This window comes from Panicum virgatum, chromosome 5K, assembly GCF_016808335.1.
Source record: "Panicum virgatum strain AP13 chromosome 5K, P.virgatum_v5, whole genome shotgun sequence".
NCBI lineage: Eukaryota > Viridiplantae > Streptophyta > Magnoliopsida > Poales > Poaceae > Panicum > Panicum virgatum.
In genome coordinates, this window is record NC_053140.1 from 855,205 (window position 1) to 883,203 (window position 27,999).

At 53.9% G+C, this 27,999-nt stretch overlaps 1 protein-coding gene and 1 long non-coding RNA gene across 3 annotated transcripts; one reads left to right on the plus strand and one right to left on the minus strand.

The window, feature by feature from the left end:
- Positions 1-185: 185 nt before the first annotated feature.
- On the minus strand, positions 186-27,986 carry LOC120705494 (activating signal cointegrator 1 complex subunit 1-like). Of its 2 annotated transcripts, XM_039989839.1 has the most exons (14): positions 27,791-27,986; positions 27,602-27,668; positions 23,514-23,655; positions 22,215-22,474; positions 20,533-20,570; positions 20,355-20,434; positions 20,181-20,248; positions 16,403-16,679; positions 15,947-16,059; positions 15,795-15,860; positions 15,045-15,135; positions 14,778-14,845; positions 680-717; positions 186-590 (listed from the first exon to the last, which is right to left on the minus strand). In XM_039989839.1, exons 1-14 carry the CDS (start codon positions 27,817-27,819, stop codon positions 404-406), a joined length of 1,524 nt encoding a protein of 507 aa, XP_039845773.1. In that variant the 5' UTR covers positions 27,820-27,986; the 3' UTR covers positions 186-403. The 2 variants fall into 2 exon arrangements, with proteins under 2 accessions (XP_039845773.1, XP_039845774.1); XM_039989840.1 differs by lacking the exon at positions 27,602-27,668 and having other exon boundaries at positions 27,791-27,984.
- LOC120705495 lies at positions 17,476-19,962 on the plus strand. Its single transcript, XR_005687989.1, has 2 exons — positions 17,476-17,850; positions 18,376-19,962. It is a non-coding gene; the product is annotated as an uncharacterized LOC120705495 (long non-coding RNA).
- Positions 27,987-27,999: the final 13 nt, after the last annotated feature.

The window sequence follows — 27,999 nt, forward strand, 5'->3', positions numbered from 1 at the left end:
GCGCGGGTGCTCCGGACGGCAGAGCACCGGACAGGAGCGAGGGACGAGGAAAAGGGGGGAAGAAGATGGAGGAAAAGGGGAGGAGCAGCCGCGCCGCTGGAGGAAAAGGGGAGGAGCAGTCGACCGTAAGTTGCAAAACTTACGGTCAACCGGAGATTCATCATTGCGAACCAACACCCAACAGATGACAGATCCACCTCCCTCTACAGGTAGGAGGGGCCCACACTACCGTTGCCATGCTCATACAACATCGTCCAGCAAAACATGCCATGATTCAAAACCACCAAAACTAAGGTCCTAAATGGCCATTGCCTTATAACAAAGTAAAAAAAAAAGGAGGCCTCGCTCATCAGGGATTCCTACAATTCCGTGTGTATTTTTACAACAGGCTGAACTGCAGGCCTCACTCTGCCCGCATCTCCGCGGGCAAGGGGATCGACGAGCAGCAATGGTAGTACCCGCTTTCATCAAATTTGAATCTCTGTGAGAGATGGACCTCAGGAATGTGGTATTCGCCCCACTCCTCTTTCCCGTATTTCCTGAATATATCCCGGGCGTCAAATGAATCGTTCCACCGGTTCCATTTCTTGCTGCAGTCAGAACAAGACAGACACAATGTAAGTGAATGGTACAGCATTACCGAGGTCCAAGGTGCAACACAAAAGGTTTTTGCTTTCACCTCTTTCTGTGCCGTACGTTCATTATGGTTGCGTGCAACTGTAATAGCAAAGGGAAAAGATTATTGTTAGCTCAACAAAAAAGAGCCATAATGTATAATGTGTATTCAGTTTAAGTACGAATTCTTTATGCAAATGCAAGCACAACGAAATACAAACAGGCATACCAAAAAAAAAGCAATATATATATATATATATATATATATATATATATATATATATATATATATATATATATATATATATATATATATATATATATATATATATATATATGTCGGTACCCTGTAACAGGGATACCCACTCTTACTGCAGCAAGGCAGGACCCGCGTAGTTATCCGTAGCTGCGCGGGAAAGACGGAGTAGCCAGGCCCCACAGGCCAGGTTTTTCCCTCACCAGGCCAACGGCCCCGGACCGTTCCCCGCCTGAGGATGAGTCCGGTGACGCCACGTGTCTCCACGAAAGGGAAGCTCCGAGCCGACCGCCGAGGCCTCGGATCCCCAGAGGGGTCCGGGACCTCCTGCGCCCGTCCGGACTCCCCTCACCGTGTAGGGGTCCGGAGCCGCCACGTGTCCCGGAGACGTGGGATCGTGCGCGAGTCTTCCGCAGGAAGACTCGCCCACCTACCGCATTTAATGCGATGGACAAGGCGTGCTCTGCCGCCGCGGTACACAAGACAGCCTTTTGTCAGGCCCCGCTGCGCGCCGCGTATTACCAAGGAGCACAGTGCAGCCGCCTGAGCCGCGCCCGCGCAGAGCCCGTCTGCCGCGTTAAATGGATACGACGGCACGGCACTTTTCCATCATGCCACCTACGCCGCTCCCTACACAGCCGCTCAGCTACGTGGCAGGCGATGCTACTAGCTGCATCAGGCTCCGTCTCGACAAGACAGCGCCAAGACATGATGGACGGAGGGCTCCGGGAGCAGGCGAGGGAATCCAAGAGAGAGATCTCCTTTGCCTGCAACGCCATAATGTATGAACACCCCGTTATTTTATATTGCATCGTTGGACCCACCTGTCGGGGATCCAACAGCCGTGTACGCACCCCCTTGAGATATAAAAGGGAGGTGCCCGCTGTGCACAGGACAATCTCCACAATCCAGACTCAAGCTCTCGCAAGCTTCTCACTCTCGTGGGAAGGCAATACAACACACAGTGGACGTAGGGTATTACGCTCCGGCGGCCCGAACCACTCTAAATCCTGCTGTGTTCATCGTGTTCTTGAGTGAGATCGATCTAAGACTAGCTAACCCCCGAGTACACACCCTCTGGGCTAGGGCGGGTGCCTTCCGCCACCCGGCCGTGGTTTGCAGCACCACGACATTTGGCGCGCCAGGTAGGGGTTCACTAGCTGGTCGCATTTCATCATCTTCTTCGTCCCCATGGTTCGCGTGGACGACGTGGAGATGACGGAGGGGGTGGCGTCCTCCACGCCACATGCCTCTCGCGTTCCTGCTCCAGGGGCAACTGTGCCTGTGGAGCAGGCACCGTTGGCGGTGGCGCGCGCCGCCCGCCGGCAAGAGTCAAGGCGCCCGTCAAGGGTCCCCTCACAGGCTGCGAGCGGCGGAGCGCTGGCAGCGGCTAGGGAGTTGCTTCGCAACCCCCCGGCTGAGGCAGCCTCGCCAGACGCCCTGAGGCAGTGGCGGGACGACGTCGATCGTCTCCTCCATCTGGCTCAGGCCTCCCCCAGTTCTGCAAAGACTGGGCAACGACCTCCGCCTGGCAACGCGGTGGTACCTTACCACCAGCGTCAGGGCGGTGCGTCGGCATCTGTGCGCTCCCCTACCGTGAGGGGTGCACGAACAGAAGACTTGCGGGCGGAGCTCAACCGCCGGCGCGCGGGGGAGGATGCCCGCATCGCTGTCGAGAGGGCGCGAGAGCGCCGTCTCAACTTTGAGGGACGCAACCTCAATGTTGATCTGGACGCGGCGGCACCCAGGCCTCCGGTGAACGCCCGGATTCAGTCAGGCGCACCGGTGGCCGGGGTGGGCTGTGCTGCGCTTGCGGAGCACCTCCGCGCCGTGGCGTGGCTACCCAAGTTCCGCCCCCACCTGCCGGAAAAGTACGACGGTACTACTAACCCGTCGGAATTCCTGCAGGTGTACGTTACCGCCATCACAGCGGCTGGTGGTAACGGCGCCGTCATGGCAAGCTACTTTCATGTAGCCTTGTCTGGGCCAGCCCGGACTTGGCTCATGAATCTCACACCTGGGACGATCCAGTCCTGGGAGGAGCTCTGTGCAAGGTTCACAGCAAACTTTGCCAGCGCCTACCAGCAGCATGGTGTGGAGGCGCACCTTCACGCTGTGAGGCAAAAACCCGGGGAAACGCTTCGGGCTTTCATCTCGCGCTTCACCAAGGTACGGGGTACCATTCCTCGTATCTCAGATGCATCTATTATTACTGCTTTCCGCCAGGGGGTGCGTGATGAGAAGATGCTCGAGAAGCTGGCGACGCACGAGGTGGAAAGCGTCACTACGCTTTTCTCCCTGGCAGACAAGTGTGCCAGGGCCGTTGAGGGCCGTGCATGGCACTCAGCCCCCCAAGATGGAGACACCAAAGCTGGTGGCTCCAGTGCTACCGCTCAGGGCGGTGGCAAGAAGAAGAAGAAGAACCGGGGTCGCGGGGAGCCGCATTCTGGCGGACCAGTCGTTGCAGCAGCGGCGCCAGCAGCGGCGCCGGCAGCGGCTGCAGCGGCTGGGGGCCAGAATACACACGGCAAACGCCCTCGCCCGCAAGGTGGAAGCGGAGGTTCATGCCCAGTGCATCCCACCGCTCGCCACAGCGCCGCTGACTGCCGCGAGATCCAAAAGCTCGCGAAACGGGTCAGTGGGCGGCGTGAGCAGTCCTCTAAGGATGGCTCACCCCCTCCTCGCCAGCGGGCCGGCAAGGAGAAGGCCTCTGACAGCGGGGCCGGAGCCGGGGAGAAGGAGCTGGGGTACCAATCCCCCGCCCGAGAGCTGAAGGGCGTCTATCACAACGACGACTCCGATTCCGACAACGGCGACCGCCGCAAGAAGATGTACGTAATGTATGGCGGGAGCTGGGAGCTTGTCTCCCGGCGGGACGTGAAGACCCTTCGCCGGGAGGTCCTTTCGGTGAAGCCGGGGGTCCCGAGGGCGGCGCCGCACCAGAGGTGGATGAACACCACCATCTCTTTCGGGCCATCCGACTGCCCGGAGAATATGGCCGGAGCTGGTGTGCTACCTTTAGTCACCGCTCCTGTCATATCCAACGTGAGGCTCTATCACGTGCTGATTGACGGTGGGGCTGGCCTCAACGTCATCAGTTATGCAGCATTTAAGCAGCTGCAGATCCCAGAGTCCAAGCTGACTCCCTCTCGCCCATTCTCCGGAGTGGGCCCACACCCGGTGTTCCCCCTGGGGAGCATCACATTGCCGGTCACGTTCGGGACCGAGGAGAACTTCCGCACAGAGAGCGTCATGTTCGATGTTGCGGAGGTGAACCTCCCGTTCAACGCCATCATTGGCCGACCGGCACTCTACCGCTTCATGGCCATTGCCCACTATGGGTATTTGGTCCTGAAGATGCCTTCCCCTGCCGGAGTCCTCACCGTGCAGGGCGACCGCACCGCTGCCGTCGCTGCAGTTGAGAGACTGCATACTCTGGCGGCAGAGGCTGCACGCTCCGAGGAGGATCCGTCCACCTCGCAACCCAGGGCGCCTGCAAAGGCTCCCAAGGTCCAACCATCTGACCCGGACCAAGTTCCCGTGAAGTCGGTACAGATTGGAACAGACTCCACCAGGACCACCCGCATCGCGGGGAACCTGGAGGAGAAATAGGAAGACGCGCTCATCGCTTTCCTCCGGGCAAATGACGACGTGTTCGCCTGGGAACCGTCACAGATGCCCGGGATCCCCAGGGAAGTGATCGAGCACAATCTGAGGATCTACCCCGACGCCACGCCGGTGCGCCAGAAGCCTCGGAAGCAGTCCGTGGAGCGGCAGAACTTCATCCGCGAAGAAGTCCATAAGCTCCTACACGCCGGCTTCATCGAGGAGGTCCACCACCCCGAGTGGTTGGCCAATCCGGTCGTCGTCCCAAAGGCCAACGGGAAGCTCCGGATGTGCATCGACTACACCAGCCTCAACAAGGCATGTCCAAGAGACCCCTATCCTCTTCCGCGTATCGATCAGATCGTGGACTCCACCTCCGGGTGTGAACTTTTGTCTTTCCTAGATGCATACTCTGGTTTCCACCAGATTCAGATGTCTAGAGAGGATAGGAAGCATACTGCCTTTGTAACAGTAGATGGGCTTTATTGCTACATTGTCATGCCGTATGGTCTAAGGAATGCCTTACCTACGTTTGTACGAGCTATGAACAAAACCTTCTGTAATCTAATTAGAGATATTGTTGAGGTTTATGTCGATGACATTGTGGTCAAGACTAAGGTAGGGTCAACACTAGTGGAGGACCTGTCCCTCGTCTTCGACCGTCTTCGCGCCACGCGCACAAAGCTGAACCCAGAGAAGTGCATCTTCGGCATCTCAGCAGGGAAGCTGCTGGGTTTCCTGGTCTCACATCGAGGCATTGAGGCAAACCCAGCCAAGATCAAGGTGATCGAAGCAATGAGGCCTCCTGGCCGTATCAAGGACGTCCAGAAGCTTACTGGATCTCTCGCTGCTCTTAGCCGCTTCATATCGAGGCTGGCTGAGAGGGCCCCTCCCTTCTTCAAGCTGCTGAGGAGGTCCGGTCCATTTTCATGGACCGAAGAGGCTGAACAAGCCTTCCAGGAGCTGAAGCAGCACCTCACCTCGCTGCCAGTACTGGTGACTCCAGAACCCGGTGAGCCGTTGTTTCTGTATCTTGCTGCATCTGCGGAGGCGGTCAGCATGGTGCTGGTCGCCGAAAGGATGGAGCAAACTTCCCAGGGGAGCACCAAGGTCCCCTTGGCCAAGGATGGTGAGCCGGACCCCGGACACGGGGGCCCGTCAGCCTCACCCCAGCTTGAAGGTCCGGATCCTGCACAGGCAGGTCCGGAGGAGCCTCATCCCAGTGGGAACCCAGAACCACTGGGGGCCCAAGGGACAGATGTGGTGGACAAGGGCGAGCCGGACCCAGGAACTAGGGTCCGGACCGTCCAAAAGCTAGTCTACTACGTCAGTGAAGTCCTCCACGAGGCAAAGGCCAGGTATCTTGAGACGCATAAGCTTATCTATGCAATACTTATTGCGTCCAGGAAACTGCGCCACTACTTTCAAGCACACCGAGTTGTTGTAGTGACCTCTTACCCATTAAGAGCGATCCTACACAACTCCAACGCCGCAGGCAATATCGCCAAGTGGGCAGCAGAGCTGGCAGAATTCCAACTGGATTTCCAGCCACGCCACGCGGTCAAGAGCCAGATCCTGGCTGATTTCATAGCGGAGTGGACTCCTTCCCCAAGCAACCCTGGGGGTCCGGTCATAAATGCTGGACCCCCGGAGCCGGAAATCAGGACACCAGTCTTCACCGAGCCTCACTGGACACTCTTCTTTGATGGGTCCGCCCGCGAGAAGTGGTCCGGGGCTGGTGTGGTCCTCATCGACCCAAACGGAGATCAGCTGAAGTACATGGTGCACCTTCAGTTCAAGGCCACCAACAACATGGCGGAATACGAGGCTCTGATCTTCAGCCTGACGCAAGCCCTCTCATTGGGGGTCCGGCAGCTTCTGGTGAAGGGGGACTCCCAGCTAATCATCAAGCAGGTCCGAGGGGATTGCAACTGCAACAATCCCCAGCTCGCGGCATACCTCATTCACGTGAGGAAGCTCGAGAAGGACTTCGACGCCTTGGAACTGCAGCACGTTCCCCGCGAGCACAACTCAGCAGCAGATGACCTCTCTGCGAGAGCATCTACCTGGGCATCTGTGCCCGAGGGTGTCTTTGAAAGACGGCTGCTGAAACCTACCGCCCAGCCTGCCGAGCCGGGTGAGGGGGATCAAGCTGGCACCTCGAAGCTAGCGGTCCCGGCAGCATTCCACCTATGGTGCCCAACCGGGGCTGTGTGTTCTGATGAGGAACCTGGTGTCCTCACGGAGCCACCCCTACCTGCTTTGGGAGCTCCCGATGCATGGATCTCCGAGATCCGGGACTACCTGAAGGATAACATCCTCCCTGATGACGATGTGTCCGCTGAGCGCATAGTCCGATTGGCTAAACGCTACGCGGTGGTAGAAGGGGATCTCTACCGCCGTGGCGCCAACGGAATCCTCATGCGATGCATTTCCCAGGGAGAGGGCCGCGAACTGCTCGCGGAGATCCATGGAGGCGAGTGCGGAAGTCATTCCTCCTCTCGCACGCTTGTTGGCAAGGCCTTTCGGCATGGCTTCTACTGGCCAACAGCACTCCAGGATGCGGCTGAGCTGGTAAGGTCCTGTAAAGCATGCCAGTTCCATGCAAAACAAATACACACCCCAGCTCAAGCCCTGCAGATGATTCCACCCTCATGGCCATTCGCTGTGTGGGGTGTGGATATCCTGGGGCCTTTCCCCCGGGCTGTCGGCGGATACCGGTTCCTCTATGTCGCCATCGACAAGTTCACCAAGTGGCCGGAAGTTACTCCTGTGGTGAATATTACTAAAAAATCAGCAGTCGCATTCCTCAGGTCCATTGTGTGCAGATTTGGCGTCCCAAACCGCATCATCGCGGACAACGGGACCCAATTCAAAAGCAGACTCTTCCAAGAGTACTGTGAGGACATCGGCATCCAGTTATGCTTTGCGTCCGTGGCACATCCCCGCAGCAATGGACAGGTTGAGAGAGCGAATGCAGAGATCCTCAGGGGACTCAAGACCCGCACCTACAACTGCTTGAAAAAGCATGGTGCCAAATGGGTTGACGAGCTTCCGTGTGTACTATGGGGCAACCGGACCACACCCAGCCGAGCTACCGGGGAGACTCCGTTCTTCCTAGTCTACGGGGCTGAAGCATGCCTTCCCCCAGAAATTCACCTGGGCTCACCACGGGTCCAGGCCTTTGACGAATCCATGCAGGAGCAGCTGCGGTGCGACGACGTGGACTTCGTTGACGAGCGAAGGTGGCGAGCAGCAATCCGAAATGCACGCTACAACCAGGCGCTCCGGCGCTATCATCAACGGTTCGTGCACAGTAGGGAGCTCCGGGCTGGCGACCTCGTCCTCAGACGGATCCTGAACCGAGCGGGGCTCCACAAACTCTCCCCCAGCTGGGAGGGGCCTTTCAAGGTTACAGAGGTATGCCGGCCCGGATGCGTTCGCCTCGCCACAGAAGACGGAGTGCCGCTGCCCAACCCGTGGAACATAGAGCATCTGCGTAAGTTTTACACCTAGGCAGAGCAGGGAAATAACTTTTCCTTTGTAATAAGATAGAGTTAGCGTGCGGCCCGGAGCGGTTGAGGGCCACCCTCGTAAACCCGACCTCTGGCATCCATCGCACTAACGGCGAACGCGCGGCTCAGAGCGGTAGAGGTACGACCTCATAAACCCGGCCTCTGGCATCCATCGCGCAAGCCATGTACATCAAGATTGCAAAGGAAAGATTTTCTCCTAGTTCTGTCTTTGTGTCAAAATTAAATTACGCATTTTGATTCTCGGAATTTTCGCTTTTTTCTAACCCCCGCGGGACCTCTACTCTTGTTGCTGCAACTAAGATCTGCATTGAGCTGCTGGACTACCGTACAGGTCCGGACCCTCTTGCTTCTGGAGAGGGGTCCGGACCCCTAGAGACCTACTCTGGGGAGCGGGGTACTTGTTTCCTGGGGTGGTTCGGAGCCCAGTGTAGCCGCTTAGCTGGTTCCGTACCCAAAAGCCTGCACTCTCCACCACCCTGTAACGAGTGCTCTAGTACCTGGAGCCGGGTAATTGGGGGCCCGGACCTCGTCCCAGCTCAAGAGCTGGCTTCCTAAGTCCAACACGGCATGTCCAGCACTATATCTCAAAGGATCGAGCACAGCAAAGTGACCTCACCCACTGCTGCGAAGGGTCTGGGACGGTGAAGCCAGGTCCGGAAAGATCGTGCTGTTTCCTGGAATGGTCCGGAGCCCTGCGTAGCGCCTTAGCCTGGTTCCGACCCTAAGCCTACGCACTCCACCACTCTGTAACAAGCACTGACCAACCTGGACCTGCGCATCTTGAGCCCCGGACCCTGTACCAGCCTGGCACTGGTCAGGGATGAGTCCCGCGGGCCTGCTACTAAGCTGTGAATTTGAAGTGGTATACAGGTTAAGCCTCCTCTAGGGTGGTAGCCAGCCTCAAACCATTGAGCCTACCTACCAGGGGGTCCTAGCATCCGCTTCAAAGCCTTCATGCAGACCAAGGTCCAGTTTCAATGGTAGACAGATTCAAAACAACTGAGTCTATCTCCCAGGGGGCCCGAGTATCCACCTTGTCCCAGACACCATGAATGGATTCTGCATGCGCCAAATAGCTAGGTTGCAGTATCATTGCTACCATATAAGCAAATTTGATTCTTCTCTCTGTAGTTCTGTATGCTACGCAGGGAACAAGACGCTTGCTCGTCTTACAAACTATGTGACACCTATGCCCAAGGAGGTCCGGAGTATCTTCTACGGCTCACGTGGCAGACAGGTCCAAACAACTGAACCTATCCGCCAGGGGGCCAGGGCGCCGCATACCGCAAATCAACAACCGACAAACAGCTAAGTTGAAGTTTCTTCTATTTCAAAAACTTTCAACTAATACAATGTTTGTTACATAATGCAAAAGGAAAAAAAGATACAATCCCCAGCCTAAGGGTCCGCAGGCTCTCGCTTGAAGTAGGCGGCGACGAAGTCAACGACCTCCCGCACGCTGTCCCGAGCGGCGGCCTCCGTCTCTGCTACAGGGCCATCGACCACGGGCGCCAGCGAGATGGCCGGGTCGTGGCTCCGGAGGCAGGTCAGGATGTACTCTGCCACCATCCGGATCAGCTCGCGGCCCTCGGTTTCGAGCTGTCCAGTAAGGACTGGCCCCAGGCGCTGGAGCCTATCCGAAGCAGAGCTCAACACTGGGAGGGCGTCAGCTATCGAAGCTGGCGGCTCCGCCACCTGGATTGGGCTCATTCCAAATGGCACCAATGCGAGGCTCGCTTCGGCCGCCCAGTCAGCAATCCGCTGGGCTCCAGCGCGCTGGTCTTCCTGGTGCTTCTGGACCGCCTCCCGGACAGCCTCCTGCACCCGGGTGTCCAAGGCCGCCTTGGCCACCTCCACCTCGCGGGACCTCTCCTCGAGCTCGCGGGATCTCTCCTCGAGCTCGCGGGACCGCTCCTCCAGCTTGGCCTCCTTCTGCTCCGCATATGCCTTCAGCTTCTTGAGCGACTCTCGCTGGCGCCCGAGCTCCTTCTCTATGCCGGTGGCGTGGGCCTCCCGCTTGGCGAGGGACTTCTGGCCCTCCTCCAGATCCGCCTCGTCGGCAGCCAGCTGGCTGGCTCTCTCCTGCAGTTGCTCGCGCCATCCCTGCAGAGTCGCAGAAAAGACGTCGAGCTCCTGCCTCCGGAACTCGAGGTCCTCGCTGCGAGTCTCCAGCTCGGACTGTTGAACTGCGAGGTGAGCCTCGAGGTCGGACCGCTGAGCAGCGAAGCCAACAACCTCCAGGGTGAAGTCCTGCTCGCGCTGCGCCAAGGATTTCTCCCGGTTCGACACTACGAGCTCTCGGTCAAACACCTTCTTAAGGCTGGCTCGGTAGGCCTCTTGGTCCGACTTGAGCTTCGACCGAGCTTCCGCAGCGCGGGAGGCTTCTGCCTTCGTGTGCGCTTCTAGGCGGGTGTGCCAGTCGGAGAGACGCTGGCGCTCGCTCTCCAGTGCAGACCACTCCCGCCGGAAGGCCGCCTCGGCGGAGGAGGTTGCCTCCTCGATCGACCGCTGAACTCGCAACAGCACCTGAGGAAGCGGAGTCGCATCCTCCTCCGGGGATTGGAGCTGCAGGAGCCGTCTGCCAAACACCACCTCCAACTCTTCCTCCGCAACAGGACCGGAGCTGGAGGTAGGGGCTTCCGCTGCGGCACTTGTCTCCGGCGCCTCCGCCGCCGCCGAGTCGGGCGCGGCCGGACCCAGCTCCGGCGCCCCCGCTGCTGCCGAGTCGGGCGCGGCCGGGCTCAGCTCCGGCGCCCCCGCTGCCGCCGAGTCGGGAGCGGCCGAGCTCAGCTCCGGCGCCCCCGATGCCGCCGAGTCGGGAGCGGCCGAGCCCAGATCCGGCGCCCCTGCTGCTGCCGAGTCGGGCGCGGCCGGACCCAGCTCTGGCGCCCCCGCTGCCGTCGAGTCGGGAGCGGCCGGACCCAGCTCCGGCGCCCCCGCTGCCGCCGAGTCGGGCGGAGCCGGACCCAGCTCTGGCGCCCCCGCTGCCGCCGAGTCAGGCGCGGCTGGGCCCAGCTCCGGCGCCCCCGCTGCCGCCGAGTCGGGCGCGGCCGAGCCTAACTCCGGCACTCCCGCTGCCGCCGTGGCGGACGCGGCCGCATCGGGTGCCCCCTCCACCGATGTGTCAGGACCGGCTGCGCCCTGCACTGGCACCTCCACCACCGTGTCGGGTGCGGCTGCACCCAGCACCGGCGCCACCGCCGCCGCCGCTGCACTGAGCACTGCAGAGTCTGGAAATGGCATGACAGTCAGCATCGCATCATGTGCACGGAGTAAGCAGCAGGACGCCGTACCTGAGGGTCCCGCACCTGCTGCCACCGTCGCTGCCGATGCCGAGGTCGCCGCCGCCCGGGCACCTGCTGATGTGCCAACGGTGGTAGAAGAACCGCTGGGGCGGGAAGCCCTGGTAGCAAAGCAGAAAAGCCATCAACAAAAAACAAACAGAACACCGGCGCAAGCAAGGAGAGCAGGATGACACTAACCCAGCAGTACCGGGTACCCAGCGTCCCCGGAGCCCGGGCCTCTTCTCTTGTGGCTGCTGCTGTTGCTGTTGCTGTTGTTGCCCGTGCAGCTGCGATGCAGGCGCAACCCGGGCCTGCACCTGTTGCTGCTGTTCCTGCGGCTGCGACATGGGCGCAACCCGGGGTCGCACCTGTTGTTGCTGCTGCCGTCCGCGTGCCTGCTGCCGCTGCTCTTGCGGCTGTTCCTACTGCTGCTGCTCTTGCTGCCGGCGCGATGAATTCCTCGGCGGCGATGGTGGTGGTCCAGTTGCGCCAGAGGACCCGTGGGGGCCGGCAGCCCGGGAGCTACCTTGGCCTGCGCCCTCAGAAGACCTCTGGCGCTTCGCGGCGGGCTCCGAGACCAGGGTCCCGTCGCCCCGGAGTAGCCTCCGCCGGCCTGCGTCCCCCGACGACGCACCGGAGCTGCTCTGAGCCCGGCTGGAGCCGGCTGCGGCCGCGCTGCTAGCCGCGGCCTGTTTCCCCTTCGTAGTGGCGCCGGACCCCGCAGCGCTCAGCGTAGCCTGATCCCCGGACGTGCCAGGGATCCGGAGCCCGCGGTTCGCGTCGCCTCCGGTCTGGCGTGGGGCCAGTCCCCCGTCGTCCAGAGTCGGCAGGGTTGCCAGCACCGCCACCCTCGCGGAGTCCTCGCAGAGGGGGACTATGCCCTGCGGGAGGATCAGGTTCTCCGGGATAAAGGTGTCTCCTGTCACGTTCCGCACCAGGACCTCCAAGGCCTCCTGGGTCAGGTCGCTTCCCTCCCCGCGGTGGGTCCTGCTGCAATCGTTGAGGCCGGTGAAGCTCCACGCCGGTCGTGGCCGCTGCTTCAGGGGGGCAATCCGCCGCTTCACGAAGTCGCCGAGCACGTGCCATGAGGTGAGGCCGCTCTCCGCCAGCGACCTGATCTTGTCCAGCACGGAGTCGAACTCCGGCTGCAGCGACGGCTTGGCCCTCCAGGATGTTTTGTCGGAGGCGGGCCCCGCGGTCGGCAGGGCAAGGCGCTCGTTGGCTTCGGTGGTGGCGATCACCCAATCCCTGCGCCACTCCTCCCACCTTCCGCCAGCAAGGCCGGGAATGTAAGGAGTCGGCAGGTCGCTCCTTATCTGGAAGTAGTACCCTCCCACTTCGTCCCTGCTCCTTCCGGACCTCACCAGAATGAAGAAGTAGCGGAAGAGGATGACGCAGGGACGCACTCCCACGAACATCTCGCATAAATGCACGAAGATGGACGCCAGGAGGAGGGAGTGGGGCGTCAGATGCTGAAGCTGGAGGCCGAAGTCTTCCAGCAGCAGCAGCAAGAATGAAGAAATCGGCAGTCCCACGCCGGCGGAGACGTGCGAGGTGAATAGCACGAACTCCCCGGCGCGGAGGTTGCCAAGGGGAACCGAGCCTGCTCGCACCCCCCAGCCGGTCTCCTGAGCACTCCACCCAAGCAGGCGGCGCACTGTGTTCAGCTCTCCCTCGGTTTGGAAGCGACGGGGATGAACAAGGGATGCCATCTCTTGGTGGGTGAGGAAGGAGCCTGTGTAAGGGGGAGAGAAGGGCGAGGAAAGCTCGGAGGCAAAGGGGCGCAAAGGCTGGAGGAAGAAGACGAATGCAGGAAGGCAACCGTGGAATGCGGTATGCCCCGTTATAAAGCCTGACTCAACCGGCGCGCCCCGGAACCGTCGCCGGAACTCAAGCGACGCCCGCACCCGGAGTTAGCCGCCCAGTCCATGACGTGGGGGCCCAGGCCCACCTGTCAGGGAGGGTGGGTAATCAACGAGGGTGCGAGAAGGCGGGATCCGAACCGTCGCCCGCACGCGTGAAGCAAGGCGAAAGCCGAGCTGACGTGCGCGCATTAATCGCAGGCGTGGCCGAGCTTTTCGGGAGCTGCGCCGGTGGTAAATGATCCGTTTACTCCGGCCGAAACAATGCCGACCGTCGCGCATGTGACTAGGTGAACCACTGATCGTGGGGCCCATAGCCAGTAATCCGTTGCGACGTGATGAAGCAGCAACCAACCCAATGGGAGGTCAAAGCCGGTCAAGACCCCCGCGGAAAGGAGCTTCAAGCTATATAGAGCCAAATCGCAGAAGTGGCCCCACCTGTGGGTTCGTACCTCCCCCAAGGTGGGCCCGGGGGCCACTGTCGGTACCCTGTAACAGGGATACCCACTCTTACTGCAGCAAGGCAGGACCCGCGTAGTTATCCGTAGCTGCGCGGGAAAGACGGAGTAGCTAGGCCCCACAGGCCAGGTTTTTCCCTCACCAGGCCAACGGCCCCGGACCGTTCCCCGCCTGAGGATGGGTCCGGTGACGCCACGTGTCTCCACGAAAGGGAAGCTCCGAGCCGACCGCCGAGGCCTCGGATCCCCAGAGGGGTCCGGGACCTCCTGTGCCCGTCCGGACTCCCCTCACCGTGTAGGGGTCCGGAGCCGCCACGTGTCCCGGAGACGTGGGATCGTGCGCGAGTCTTCCGCAGGAAGACTCGCCCACCTACCGCATTTAATGCGATGGACAAGGCGTGCTCTGCCGCCGCGGTACACAAGACAGCCTTTTGTCAGGCCCCGCTGCGCGCCGCGTATTACCAAGGAGCACAGTGCAGCCGCCTGAGCCGCGCCCGCGCAGAGCCCGTCTGCCGCGTTAAATGGATACGACGGCACGGCACTTTTCCATCATGCCACCTACGCCGCTCCCTACACAGCCGCTCAGCTACGTGGCAGGCGATGCTACTAGCTGCGTCAGGCTCCGTCTCGACAAGACAGCGCCAAGACATGATGGACGGAGGGCTCCGGGAGCAGGCGAGGGAATCCAAGAGAGAGATCTCCTTTGCCTGCAACGCCATAATGTATGAACACCTCGTTATTTTATATTGCATCGTTGGACCCACCTGTCGGGGATCCAACAGCCGTGTACGCACCCCCTTGAGATATAAAAGGGAGGTGCCCGCTGTGCACAGGACAATCTCCACAATCCAGACTCAAGCTCTCGCAAGCTTCTCACTCTCGTGGGAAGGCAATACAACACACAGTGGACGTAGGGTATTACGCTCCGGCGGCCCGAACCACTATAAATCCTGCTGTGTTCATCGTGTTCTTGAGTGAGATCGATCTAAGACTAGCTAACCCCCGAGTACACACCCTCTGGGCTAGGGCGGGTGCCTTTCGCCACCCGACCGTGGTTTGCAGCACCACGGCAATATATATGTACTGCCAAGTACTATACATTGCCAAAAAAGAAAACCTGAAGAACAAAATGAAACTACTTTAACCATCTAATTACCCACCTTCAATTCCTGTCTTGCATCCCTTTCGAGAACTAGGCCTGACTTGACAAAGGCATCAATTATGACTTCTGATAAAGTGCAAGTTAGTCAAGAGAATCATATGCACAAGACGGTTCGATGGATCATAGCAATGAAGTAAAAAAGGCAATATAGACAGTGACATCTAACAGTAAACACAAAGATTGCTTCTTACAAAAATCTAAATGATTAACAGTAAATAGACGTTCCTTAAATAGTTATCACTTCATCAGAAGATTCAAAGGATACTGCAAGCACGTGCTAGGCGTCCTTCCCCACCAACTTCCAACACTGGAGCATATACCACCCGGGCCTTAGCTGGAGAGCCTTTCATGCATGTCTGAATTTCAATGAAACTATGAATCGTCACAAAACGGCTGTGGAAAAACTACCAAACATAGCTTGAACTAAGAACAAGTTTAGCAAGTATCATAGCACTCTGACATGAAATTTCCCTTTCGCAAAACTGAAAGAGAATATTGTGAACTGTGAAAAGGTGTCCAGAAATGAATGCGCTTTTCTTTGGCTCAGATTCTCAACTCAAATTTTATTCTTCCAGTTATGCATAAATAAGCTTCCAGTGCTGATAACACAAGAGTTTGTCATGCATGTCTGATTTCAATTGAAACTTTGAATCATCAGAAAAGCTGTTGTAAAGACTAGAGGCAGGCAACAAATGTCCCTTTGGTATTTGGCTCAGATTCTTGACTCTCACTTTTTTGTTCCAAGTATTCATGTGTAAATAAAAAAAGGGCACCCTGGTGCAAGTGGTAGTGCTTGCCGCCTGTGAACCGAGAGGTCACAAGTTCGAGCGGTAGCCTCTACACATTGCACTGTGTGTGGGAAAGACCTCCCGCTAATAACCTCCCCCAGACCCCGCACAGTGCGGGAGCCTACGGCACTGGGTATGTCCTTTTTTATTCATGTGTAAATAAGTTAGATGTGCTGATAACCTGAATATTCAAGAATCATATACTTTCAGATCCAAAGGAGACTCACCAGGCCTCTAAGCTGTATGGAGATAGGGCGGTTTTCCAAAGCTTCATTTACTTGGCTAGATATTGACTGCATCCAGGAAATAGTAAGTTAAATTTCTTACTGCTGTGCCAGCCATACATTCCTTACTACAGTTCAGTGAATCCTCGCAATACCTGGAGCACATCCGAAGCCTTAGCTATACGATCCTTGTTCCACAACTTCAACATGACAACAGTAAGGTGAAATGTTTTGGGTTTGATAAATATTGACTTGTCAATGCCAAAATCTACAGACGACAAATAAGAACTAACTCAAAGCCTGAAGGGAACATAAAACTGTAACATGGAAATGCATAGAACAACAGCAATAATTTTGTTTAAAATGCTAATAACAAGGACAGGAAAATTTCTAGAGATTCCGTTTGAGGTAATATTTTGTGCTCATGGGACATCCAAAAGTTCCAAACTAAGCAACAGCGTAAGTTCTAAACATGCATCTTTTAGGTAGAGACAACGCACCATTACATAAAAGTATCAAAGTTCCATAGCAAAATCAAAGTTCCATAGCAAAGTTCCATAACTCCAACAAGGAATGCAAAGCAATTAAGTAAACTAGAAAAGCTTTAAAACCTGATCCGGAGCCTTTGCTATCGATGTTCACTTCGACAGACTTTTCTTGAACTTGAAGGTTGACGGAAACACTTGAGCCATCTGCTTGCTTGTGGTCATGATCTATTTCATCAATAGAACCTTCACTTCGGCTCTCATCTCTATCACTTTCTTCATTAGAAGCAGAAGCCCCAAGTATTGAGCTCTGGAAGTAGTTGAGCTTGTCAACAAGATCGGGGTGGATAGCCAATGGAAGTGATATGAAATGGGAGTAGTCCAGCATTCGACTTTGGACAGCCTGAAACATAGGAGAAGCTCAGAGTAATTATGATGACCCAGTAAATAAAAAAGATCAGGAAATGAGAAAACAAGCAGTTGCAGACTGCAGCGGGTAAATCTTTATTCAAATTCCACCAAGGATGGTATCTTCTGACAACCGCGCATGCACAAATGAGCAGGATGTTGTTATGAAATAACAGCTACTGCACAGTAAGCAATTTTAAGTTGGTCTGATAATTCACTATGTGATGCGTTTGATAATTGGCACTAACAATTCTGCAACAGATGTACACAGCCGTGTTAGTTTCGCACTAAGCTTTGGTACCTTATTGTAACATCCCGAAAATTTAAATTCATAAATCACTCGAATTCTAAAACCATTTTCAAAATTTATTACAAAACTAATCCTTTGAGCTCAATTTCCTTTGTTATCTAATCCCATCTTTTGCCTAAGCACCTTATAAATTTTCTCCCTTCAATCCATCGAGTGCACCAATCATCTTTCCCCTAATATCTCTTGCTCTCTCTCCTCCTACCTACTCCCATCATCAACGTCAAATGAGCTACACTCGAAAGCCAGCAAGCCAAGCAGCACTCACAGTGCACACAAGCTAGCTATGCATGAACATAAGCAAGCCATGGCAACAGCATACACGCTGCTCCCGTGCTCGAGCAGCTCGTTGCTGTGATCACACCCCTGCGGCTCGCACGCCCTGCCTCGCCGCAGACCCACGCCCAGTGCAGCCCGTCAAGCTAGGGGCCCCCTCGCCGCAGACCCACGCCCAGTGCAGCCCGTCAAGCTAGGGGCCCCCTCGCCGTGCCTCTTCCACGCGCCGCACGCGCAGCTCCCTGTGCGCCCACGTGCTCCACGCGCCCGGGATGCTCGCCGCGCCGCTCGGCCCCTGCCCGACCCGTCCCGTCGCCCTGTGCCGCCTCGCCGCTCGCGCCGCCGCTCCGCGACACCGAGCGCCATTAATGGCTGCCGAGATGCTCGCCGGCCGCCGGCCACCATGCCCCACCCTCTCCACCGCCTCCCAGCGCCTATAAATAGGCCGGCGCGCAGCCCTCGACCACCACAAGCCGCCTAGCCCCGCTACTCGCCATCTTCCTCCCTGAACCGAGCTCTCTGCTCCTCCACTCAAGAAAGGGGCGCTGCCTCGATCTCCCTCTCCGAGCCGTCCCTGCCCGAGGTGAGCCTAGGCTGAGTTTTCCCATCCACTCCTCTCTTTCCCCGTGCCTTTGGATTTGAAAACGGTGGCCGGAATCACTCCACGGCGAAGCTCCCATGAGCTTCGGCCGCCTTCCATGGCGGACGAGCCTGGAGACGCACAGGCAGCTCTGCCTCTGTTGTCCGACACCTATTCCTTTTTGCTAATCCTATAGGCCACCAACAACTACAGATCGTGTGAGTCCCAAAGTACCACTGGCCCATGTGTAGATATGCTGGTCGAGAGGCCCAAAATCCATTCAGAACAACCACGTGCAATTAAGCCCCACCCATTCATGCTAATTCATTTTCGGAACTAATTAAACACCCAATCTTATAGCTGCATTATCTCACCCATCCAAGCTCCGATTCTATTGATTCTTTTTCCTAAATTCTTCTAAAATCTTATACTATTTACTCCTCTAATTTTCATCTCCTTTGGATCTTATTTTATTTTATGTTTGTGCTTGTTTGTGTTTGTTTGTCGTGTGTGCCGTCGCCGCCGTAGCTCACGGTGTGATCGAGGGAGAACCCGTCGAGGAGTTTGCCGAGCAGTACCGCGAGCCGGAGCCAGAAGACCCGTACCGCGAGCCGGAGATCCCGGAAGGATTCGAAGATAGCAAGTTCAATCTCATCCTTTGATGCATACTTTGTCCTAGTTTTATAAACACAACCTATTGGCCTGTTTTACAAATTGCATATTCTTTTACTGCTGAAACACGGTTGGATAGCCACCCCTTGACTTGTTATAATCATTCCTTAATCACCTAGATTAATGTCTAAATATGATTCGTTATATTTGGATATTAATCGCTGCTAGAATTGCTTAGGACCTTATACCCGTTCTACTACATATCAAATATGGTGTGATTGTTTATAAAAGAAAATGTGTGAGTGTGTAGGGAGGGAAAAGGTGGATTTGTTGGAAAATAAATGAAAGATGTGTTTTAACGATATGGATGGCATTTCTGTGTGAGGTGCCAAAAGGTGTGCTTGACCCGGTGTGGTTGAGCAAGGTTGGGAGATGTCCATCTTGTCACAGTTAAAGACCGAGTTGTTGTGACATCTTGCCTAACCCAATCCATCGTGCAACCACTCGACCGTTGTATGTGTCAACGGCTTAGCATAAATCCCACTAGCTGGCTTGTTAGTCATCAGGAGAGCTGAGAGCAACGGGTGGCCAAGGAGACGGGATAGGATCTTGGTGACTTATGCCCCGGTTAGTCCTCGTTGGTAGGGTAACCCCTTGGTGGAGTCCGTGTTGGCTAGCCAGGCTCAGCTAAGGTGGGTAATGGCTTTGTTGGGATCCGCACCGGCACCAAGATGATCGTGCTGCGGTACCCTACTTGTGGGTAAAGTGTACAACATCTACAGAGTGTAAAACCTATTCGAATAGCCGTGCTCACGGTATTGAGCGGGTTATGGTTTGGTCACATAACTAGCGTTTTTCTGGAGATGGTTGGGATGGTGTGAGTTATTTTTTTTGAAAAGTGTTCGGCAGCAGTGTCGTGCGCTACTGCGGATGAGGAGTCCGGTAGCAGTTCTTAAAATTTGGATCCTGTGAGGATCAACCCCATTGTATTGCTCGGCTACGATAAGAAATGCTTTATGAAAACTCTTCTTTCAAAAGCAAACCCTTGCATAAAATTAGCTTTATCGCAAATTAACCGATAGCCTTTTCCTTGATTAGTCCCCTGCATGTATTCTGTGTTATCACCCTCCGTGGGTGGGGTTGGACTTGTTGAGTACGTATGTACTCACTCTTGCTTAGGTTTTACAGAAAAAGATCCAGACTTCGTGCCCGAAGACGTTAAGTAGGTGATCGTCCTGCACCCAACCTTACCTGTGGTTTGGGGTCTCCACAGGAAGCTTCTAATGGCGCAAGAGGCAAAACTCTGATGTTATCTTAGATTTCGTTCACATTTTAGTTTGGCTTGTAGTACTTATGTTGTCCCTCGTGATAGTGGTGCTTCAGTGCCCACTACCTCGACGGTTTGTACGGTAATGAACCATCTGATGTAATAAATGTGTTATCAGCCTCCTGAGACTGATATTTGTATCACATTTAAGTCACCTCTTATGAGGGGATGCTTCACTTATGGACTTAGCATAGCATTAAGCTTCTATACTTAACGATGGACGGTATGGATAAGAACAAGGTTGCCAATATAAAAAAATCATATTTAAAACCAAACATAGAACATTACTATTATCCTCATTATTGTAAAAAAGATAAATTAACATGTCGAATGATTCAATGAGCAATGTAAACATATGCTAACCATCTATTGAAGTAGTACATTGGATATCTACCTCATCAAGAACATTTGCAATCATCTGCGATGCTTTTCTAATACTTTCAGAACTTGTACCTTCGAGGACTGAAAAATATTACATGAATACCTTCAGTTAGATCAGGAAATAACTAGAAGCTTATTGTACCAAACAAATTTTAAATAGAAGCATGAGTATATATAATATATATACCAACAGAGGTCTCGTCCCTTGATGATGGGAAGATAATTCTCACTCCAGTATCCTCTTCAATCTTCTTTTGCATAGACCCACTACATACCAAAGAATACATATTAAGATCATAAATGAAGTCCAAGCATTATTGTAATGAAGAAGGGTACACATGTGAAACAGATCAAGAGATCAATACCCCTTTCCCTTCACAAAGCGCATCAAAGGAACATCTACCTGAAACAGAAAGACTGAATCTATTAAGGGAAAATTGGTCTCCTAACATTGAAAGACGCTGACTTCCGTAAAATACCATTAAAATTGTTCAGCTCCATGAAATACTACCAAAAACTACAAACGTTACCTCAAATTAGCATTCCGTCACGTTTGCGCTAACTCGTCGTCACGACGTCCTTCTTCCTCCTCTTGCCACGCCCAACAGCCTTCTTCCTCCTTCCGCTAGCGCCTCCAGAGCCTCGTCGTGAGCGCGGCCACCCCGTGGCTCCGCCGCTGCCCTTCCCATCTCCTCCCTAGCTTCCCTGCCGCCCTTCTCCTCGCCTCCCTCGCTTCCCCAGCCGCCCCTCCCCAGCTGCGGGGCCGCGGTGGCGCTCGGGGATGGGAACGCGGCGGCGTGGGGGGAGGGCCCTCCCCTCCCCGCCGCCCCTCCACATCGTCGGCGTCGGAGGACGCGGCGGCGCGCTGCGAGGGGACGCGGCGGCCAGCGGGGGCAGGGCATGGGGTGACGGCGCGGAGCAGCAGGTGAGGCGGGCGAAGCAGCAGGCGGCGCGCGCGCGGAACATGGGGCGGTGGCGATGACGAGGCCCGTCCACCACCGTCGCCTGCCCGGTCTACGGCAGCGACTTCCTCGAGGAGATAGGCGCGCGCAACCTCCGCCGCGCTAGGGGCAAGGTGGCTGCCGTGCTACTGGAGTGGAACGAGAGGCGGAGAAGAGGCCCAGGACGGCGAGCGCGCGACTGTTCTCGCGGCGTCGAACGGGGAGGAGGACAGCGGCGCAGGCCCTGCCGCGGCCGTGGCCCGCAGGTGAAAGGGGAATGCGATGAGGAGGAGGGGGAGGCAGCGGAGCCTCGCGGTGGCGTGGAGCAGCGCCGACGGGATCTGGATGGGCAAGGAGAGGGACACGAGGCCTCTGATGGGCGGCACATGTGACCGGTGCGGGGGACGCGCGAGGCCGCTGGCCGGGCGGCACGGAGACCGCTTGTGCAGCTCCGTGGGCGGCGGCGGCGGCGTCCTGTGCGCGAGGCGCGTCGGCCCGGGGCGAGGGGCAACGCAGCGGCGACCGCGGCCAGGACCTCCTGCGCGGCGAAGCGAAGGCGACGGAGCCCGACCGGGGACCGGTGGTCCGGGGGCACGCCCAGGGCGAGGAGCTCGCGGAGGTCCGGCGGGAGCTGGACGTCGCCGAGCGCGGCCTCCTCGAGGTGAGCGAGAACCGCGGAGGGCGAGGGTGGTGAGGGCTGGCGAGCGGGGGCCGCGGCGCCGTGCGGGTGGCCGGCGAGTAGGGTGGGGCGCCATGCGGGCGAGCGAGCGGCCGGCGGAGCGCAGAAGGCCGACGCGCGAGCCGCGAACGGCAGTTCGATGCGGAGGCGGATGAGAAGCAGACCGTGAGATGGACGGGCAGTTGACGTCGTTTCCTCCTCCGTGACAGAATGCTAGTTTACGGTAACATTTACAGGTTTTGGTGCTATTTCACAGGAGCGAACAATTTTAATGGTATTCTCCGAAAGTCTGCATCTTTGGATGCTACACAGCCAATTTTCCCATCTATTAATACTGTTCAGACACTGTAAAGCAGGTAGAGAGCAAAAAAAACTAAAAGTGGTTAGTGAAAAAATCTGGTTACTTAAACGCATCTGAATGACATACCTCAATAGAGGAGGAATATGTCTCAGAGAAATTGGACCCATCAAGATCCTTACTAAAGCCAGATACCTCCAAATTATCTTCTATAGCTACTTTAGCTGAACTGGATTCCAAACTTAAATTATTTTTTGACAATGATGCATCATTGGTGGTAACTTCAATAACAACATTAGTAGCTCCATCCAACACCAAATTATCCGTAGAAGTTATGCAATCTTCTACAACTTGTCTGCTTCCAGAATTTGATGTCTCATTAACATCATCTGCATCATGTGGTATTATAAGATAGTTCAGAAACGGCACAAATGTACCACACACATTAGAAGGTTAAAAGGGACAGGAACCAAAGTAATACAAGAAATTTATGATAGGTTATAAGGGAAAACAAAGGGCCATAAGAAATGTGCCATCATCAGTAACAAGGGAAATTAGCTTTCAAAACTACTTTTGAAGGTGTATGCATCAACAACAATTACCTATCACTTATCAGAAAGGATGGTTAGGAGCATTGCCAATGGATTGGGATCTTAAAGGCGATGCTCATAACAGAAAGCCATGGAAGTTGAGTACATTGAATGTAAATAGTATCACTTCAGACTAGCAGGTAAGCAATGTTATTCAAGAATTGCATTAATTTGCTAAAACCCACTTCTGTGATATTACTTCATATTAAGCTCATTAACTTAATCTGTATCCTTAACAGCTTAAAAAAGTACCAACAATCTAGGAAATTACTTAATGTGAATAATTACGGATATCATTTCAAGATGAGAAAGCATTCTTTCAACCTTCAAGAACAGAATTTCCTGGATTCCTACCAAACCCAGATAGACTTAAAACATTTACCCTACCCTATCACCAATGCCCAATATGGCAGTATCACAAACTTCTAACTGGTTCCTGCACTCTATGGTCTTTCCTCGTTTTAACTACTACACAGCATTTACTCTTGTTCTTGATTTCTATTTTCTCAAGGTGAACCCTCCACAAATTCTGTAAACTATTCGTGCCCTTCCCAAAAATAGGAAATCCAAAGAATGCAGCTTCTGAAGTTACATAGTTTAATCTCAGTATTATTAAAAGGGACATAAGGGAAATCTTTAACACTTAATAGAGATGTTAATACGAGTGTGCTGGAAAAGGGTAAGTATCTCCAAAATATCAGAATTAGGACACGGCGAGGTTGAAATGCATTACACGTTTGAGAAGTTTATTTGAAGAAATGTTATGCATTATGAACTTTATAATGATCTTTTGACAAGGTGCAAAAAGAAATGCAGATTGCAGATGGAGCACTGGCACCTTTCTGGGGAACTGTTTCTGTTGAGATTGGCCTCCATCTCTGCACAGGAGACTTTCTTTTCTTGTGTTTTGCCAGATTACTTGATCCTCCTTGTGCCCCTTCCATCACAAATGAGGCCAACTTATTTTGACCTACTGATCCCTGCAACGTACAAAGAACTAATTTAGCGAGCATCACAGTACTGGATATAGTTCTGAAGCATGAAGTGAGAAAAATATGAAGAACGAGAACTTGTGGCCAGAGCATATAAACCACCAGAGGGAAAGGTGAGGTGCTAGAACAATCCAGTGCAGAGACATAAGATTTTCAGGTGGTTGCTGTGTAGGTAGGCACTCATAATTCTGCTACTGTGTTTCTGCCAGCACAGCAAACTCGAGGTGGCATATTGGTGGCATGGAGGGATGGGAATTTCATGGTTTCACGGCATCTTGTTCATCGACATTCGGTTTCAGTTCTTTTCAGCAGTCAAGAGGATCCGCCATGGTGGTTCACGGGTGTATATGGGCCACATCGTGATGATGAAAAGGTGGCCTTCCTCGACGAACTCCGGGAGGTACGATCAAACTGTCATGGCCCCTGGATGCTGGCAGGGGATTTTAACATGATATACTGCTCAGAGGACAAAAATAATGAGAATATCAATCGTGCCATGATGGGGCGGTTTAGGAGGTTTGTCAACGGATTAGAACTGAAAGAAATCCCTCTCTTAGGGAGAAGATATACCTGGTCTAATGAGAGGGTTTCTCCAACGCTTGTCAAGCTTGATAGAGTGTTGTGCACCAACGACTGGGAAGATATTTACACTGGAAGTATGCTGCAGACTCATGCCACCGAGATGTCGGATCACTGTCCGCTGGTCTTGGGCCTCAGGGAAGGTATCTTGGGTAAGAAAAGATTTCATTTTGAGAGCTTCTGGAAAAAGTTGGAGGGATTCCATGATGCGGTACAGCGGTCTTGGGAGGAGCCCATTCTGGACTGCTCACCTTTACTAAGAATATCAATTAAGTTGAAAAGACTTGCTAAAGCACTGCAATCTTGGAGTCAGAAACAGGTCGGGAACATAAACTCACAACTAGCTCTTGCTCGACACATTCTTCACAACCTGGAAGTGGCACAAGATCACCGAGAGTTGTCGGCCGAGGAGTATTGGCTGAGATGCAAACTGAAAAAGCACTGTTTGGTCCTGGCCTCTTTAGAAAGAACAATTGCTCGCCTCAGGTCGAGGATACGCTACCTGAAAGAGAATGATGCCAACACCTCCTTTTTTCACAAACAAGCTGGCTTCCGTAAGCGCAAAAACTTCATTCCAAAGCTTGTAGTGGAAGATCGGGTGGTTACGGCCCAAGAGGACAAACATCGGATACTCCTTGAGCACTTTGAGGGAATTTTGGGTCAGGCAAGAACAAGAACAGTCTCTTTGGAGCTGGCTGCTTTCCATCTAGCAGGAGTTGATCTGTCAATTTTGGATGCACCTTTCTCTGAGGATGAAGTTTGGGCCACCATTAAAGCGCTGCCGGCCGATCGAGCACCGGGACTAGATGGTTTCACCGGCCGTTTTTATAAATCCTGTTGGCAGATTATTAAAAGCGATCTTATGGCAGCATTGATATCAATTCATCAAGGGGATTTGAGGAACCTAGAGCTGCTGAACTCTGCTTACTTAACCTTAATCCCCAAGAAAGCTGAGGCACTTGAAGCAAACGACTACCGCCCTATTAGTCTGGTTCATAGTTTTGCTAAATTGGTCACCAAGCTGTTGGCTAATCGGTTGGCACCTCTACTGAATAATTTGGTCGCAACCAATCAGAGTGCTTTCATCAGGGGCAGGTGTATACACGACAACTACATGTTGGTACAGCAGACTATTAAGGTACTCCACCGCCGTAAGATCTCAAGCCTTTTTTTGAAACTGGATATTTCTAAGGCATTTGACTCAGTGGACTGGTCCTTCTTGTTAGAAATTTTGTCACACTTGGGTTTTGGTTTCACCTGGCGAACCATTATCTCCAATTTATTGCAGTCTGCCTCTACCCAAGTCATGCTTAATGGTGAACCAGGACAGCCTATCTTCCATCAAAGAGGACTGCGCCAAGGGGACCCTCTCTCCCCGATGTTATTTATCTTAGTTATGGATGTCCTAAATAGTTTGTTCACCAAGGCTGCTGAAGAAGGACTTTTGTCTCCCTTACACTCGATTGGTCAGAGACTATCTCTGTATGCTGATGATGTGGCACTCTTTATCAGCTCCGAGCCCTCCGATGGAGAAGATCTTCGGCTCACAAAGGATATTCTGAAAATTTTTGGAGAAGCATCAGGGTTGCAAACCAATCTGCAGAAGAGCTGTGTGATACCCATACATTGTGATGAGGGAATTGTGGAGGATATAAACAACACTCTAGAGTGCACTGCTGCAAGTTTTCCCACTATCTATTTGGGTCTGCCTATATCTGACAAGAAACTGAGAAGATGGGATTTATTAGCCTGGATTGAGAAAATAGCTAACAAACTGCCAGGGTGGAAAGCTTCGCTGCTAACCTTGGCTGGACGAACAGTGCTAGTACGATTTGTACTTACTGCAATTCCCATCCACTTGCTAGTTGTCATCAAAGTTCCCAAGTGGTTCTTACGCACGGTGGATAAAATAAGAGGTTTCCTATGGACAGGTCGAAAAAATGCCAATGGTGGTAATTGCTTAGTTGCCTGGGAAAAGGTCATGAGACCTATTGATCTTGGGGGGCTGGGCATTCACAACCTCGAGATCTTGGGCTGGGCGTTACAAATGAGATGGCTTTGGCTTGAGAAAACCAGATCTGATCGGCCTTGGGCTGGCCTACAAATCCCGGTCTACTCCAATACAACAGCTATGTTTGCTTGTGCAATTACAACTACGGTTGGTAATGGAAGGAACACATTGTTTTGGACTGACCGTTGGTTGCATGGCAGCTGTCTAGAGGATCTGGCCCCAAATGTTGTCAGTTGTGTACCTCTAAAATTCAGAAAAAAGAGAACAGTGGCTGAGGCTTTGCTGGGGAATTCCTGGGTGGCAGATATAAAAGGAACTCTAGGGTGGCTTGGCCTGGTAGAATACCTTGAGCTGTGGGACATGTTAGCTGGTGTTAACCTAAATAATACAGATGACATCCATCGGTGGAAAGGGAATTCTCTACAAGATCAGCATATAAAAATTTCTTTGTCGGAGCCATCACCTTTGAACCTTGGAAGAAAGTATGGAAGTCGTGGGCACTCGGGAAATGTAAAACTTTTGTGTGGTTGGCCATTCGGAACCGTTGTTGGACTGCGGACCGTCTAAAAAAAGAGGCCTCCCTCATCCTGAGCGCTGCTCGCTCTGCGACCAGGAAGAGGAAAATATAAAGCACATCCTCACTTCCTGTGTTTTTGCTAGGCAATTCTGGTTTGCCATTTTGCAGCCATTAAACCTGGCTCGCTTAACACCAACAAGGACGGTTAGCTTTGCTGATTGGTGGAAAAAAGCTGAGAGGAAACTTTAGAAACAACACAGGAAGGGGTTTAATTCTTTGTGCATCCTCGGAGCCTGGACCATTTGGAAGCATAGGAATGCATGTGTTTTCGAGGGAGCGTCTCCAAACCTACAGGTCGCGGTGCAAGCCTTCAAGGAGGAATCACACCTTTGGCAATTCTCAGGGGCTAAGAGGCTCGCTGCCCTAAGCCTTGAGTTGGGGGAAAGGCATGCCCATTAGCTGGTTTTGATGTGGTCTGGTCCCAACTTTGTGTGTTTTTTTGTAATAGTCTTTTCTAGATCTGCACGCTCCTCACTCTGGTCCAAGGTGTGGAGTGTTCTATGTATTTGGACCACTCTTATTCTCTCTTAATACAAAGATACGCAGCTCTCCTGCGTGTTCGAGAAAAAAAAAATTCTGCTACTTAAACTGGCATGCCCAACAAATCCACTGCCATTTTAACCCCCAATTAAACAGTGTGGCAGCAGTGAAATCGTCACTGCCTGCTCGGAACAACAGATTCCAGCCATGAGTGTCAGTGAGATCTCGCTAGTACAGTTCCGTTACAGAAATTAAAAAGAAGAGAAATTGGAAGCGGAGCGGTTAACCTGGTGGAAGTAACGAAGCGGCGGACCGGCGGCGCATGGAATTAGAGGCCGAGTAAGCCGACTAGCCCTAACGCAGAACAAAAAGGAGAAATCAAACCGGGGAGATTCTAACTGAAGGCGATTTGAGCTTTGGCCGGTACGGGAGGGAACAAGAATGCGGCGGGGAGGGAGGGAGGGGAGGGGGCGGACCTTGCGAGCAGAGACCTGCAGGCGAACATGGATGGGAGGCGTCAAGCTATGAAAAGATTCGGGCGAGCTTGATACGGGCGGACGGACACGCGGTTGGATCGGGCGCGGCGGCGAGCCGGCGAGGAGATGTGCTGCTACTCCGGTTAACCGGGGCAAGCGATTTTCTTTTCTTTTTTTCTTTTTTTTTTGGTGGGGGTGGGTGGACGCAA

Coding starts and splice junctions, on each gene's coding strand:
- LOC120705494 (XM_039989839.1), bottom strand. CDS start 27,819: ATGTTCGCCTGCAGGTCTCTGCTCGCAAG. Junction 27,669..27,790: donor TGCAGGTCTCTGCTCGCAAG/GTCCGCCCCCTC, acceptor GTTCTGCGTTAG/GGCTAGTCGGCTTACTCGGC. Junction 15,136..15,794: donor CCATACAGCTTAGAGGCCTG/GTGAGTCTCCTT, acceptor ATTGAAATTCAG/ACATGCATGAAAGGCTCTCC.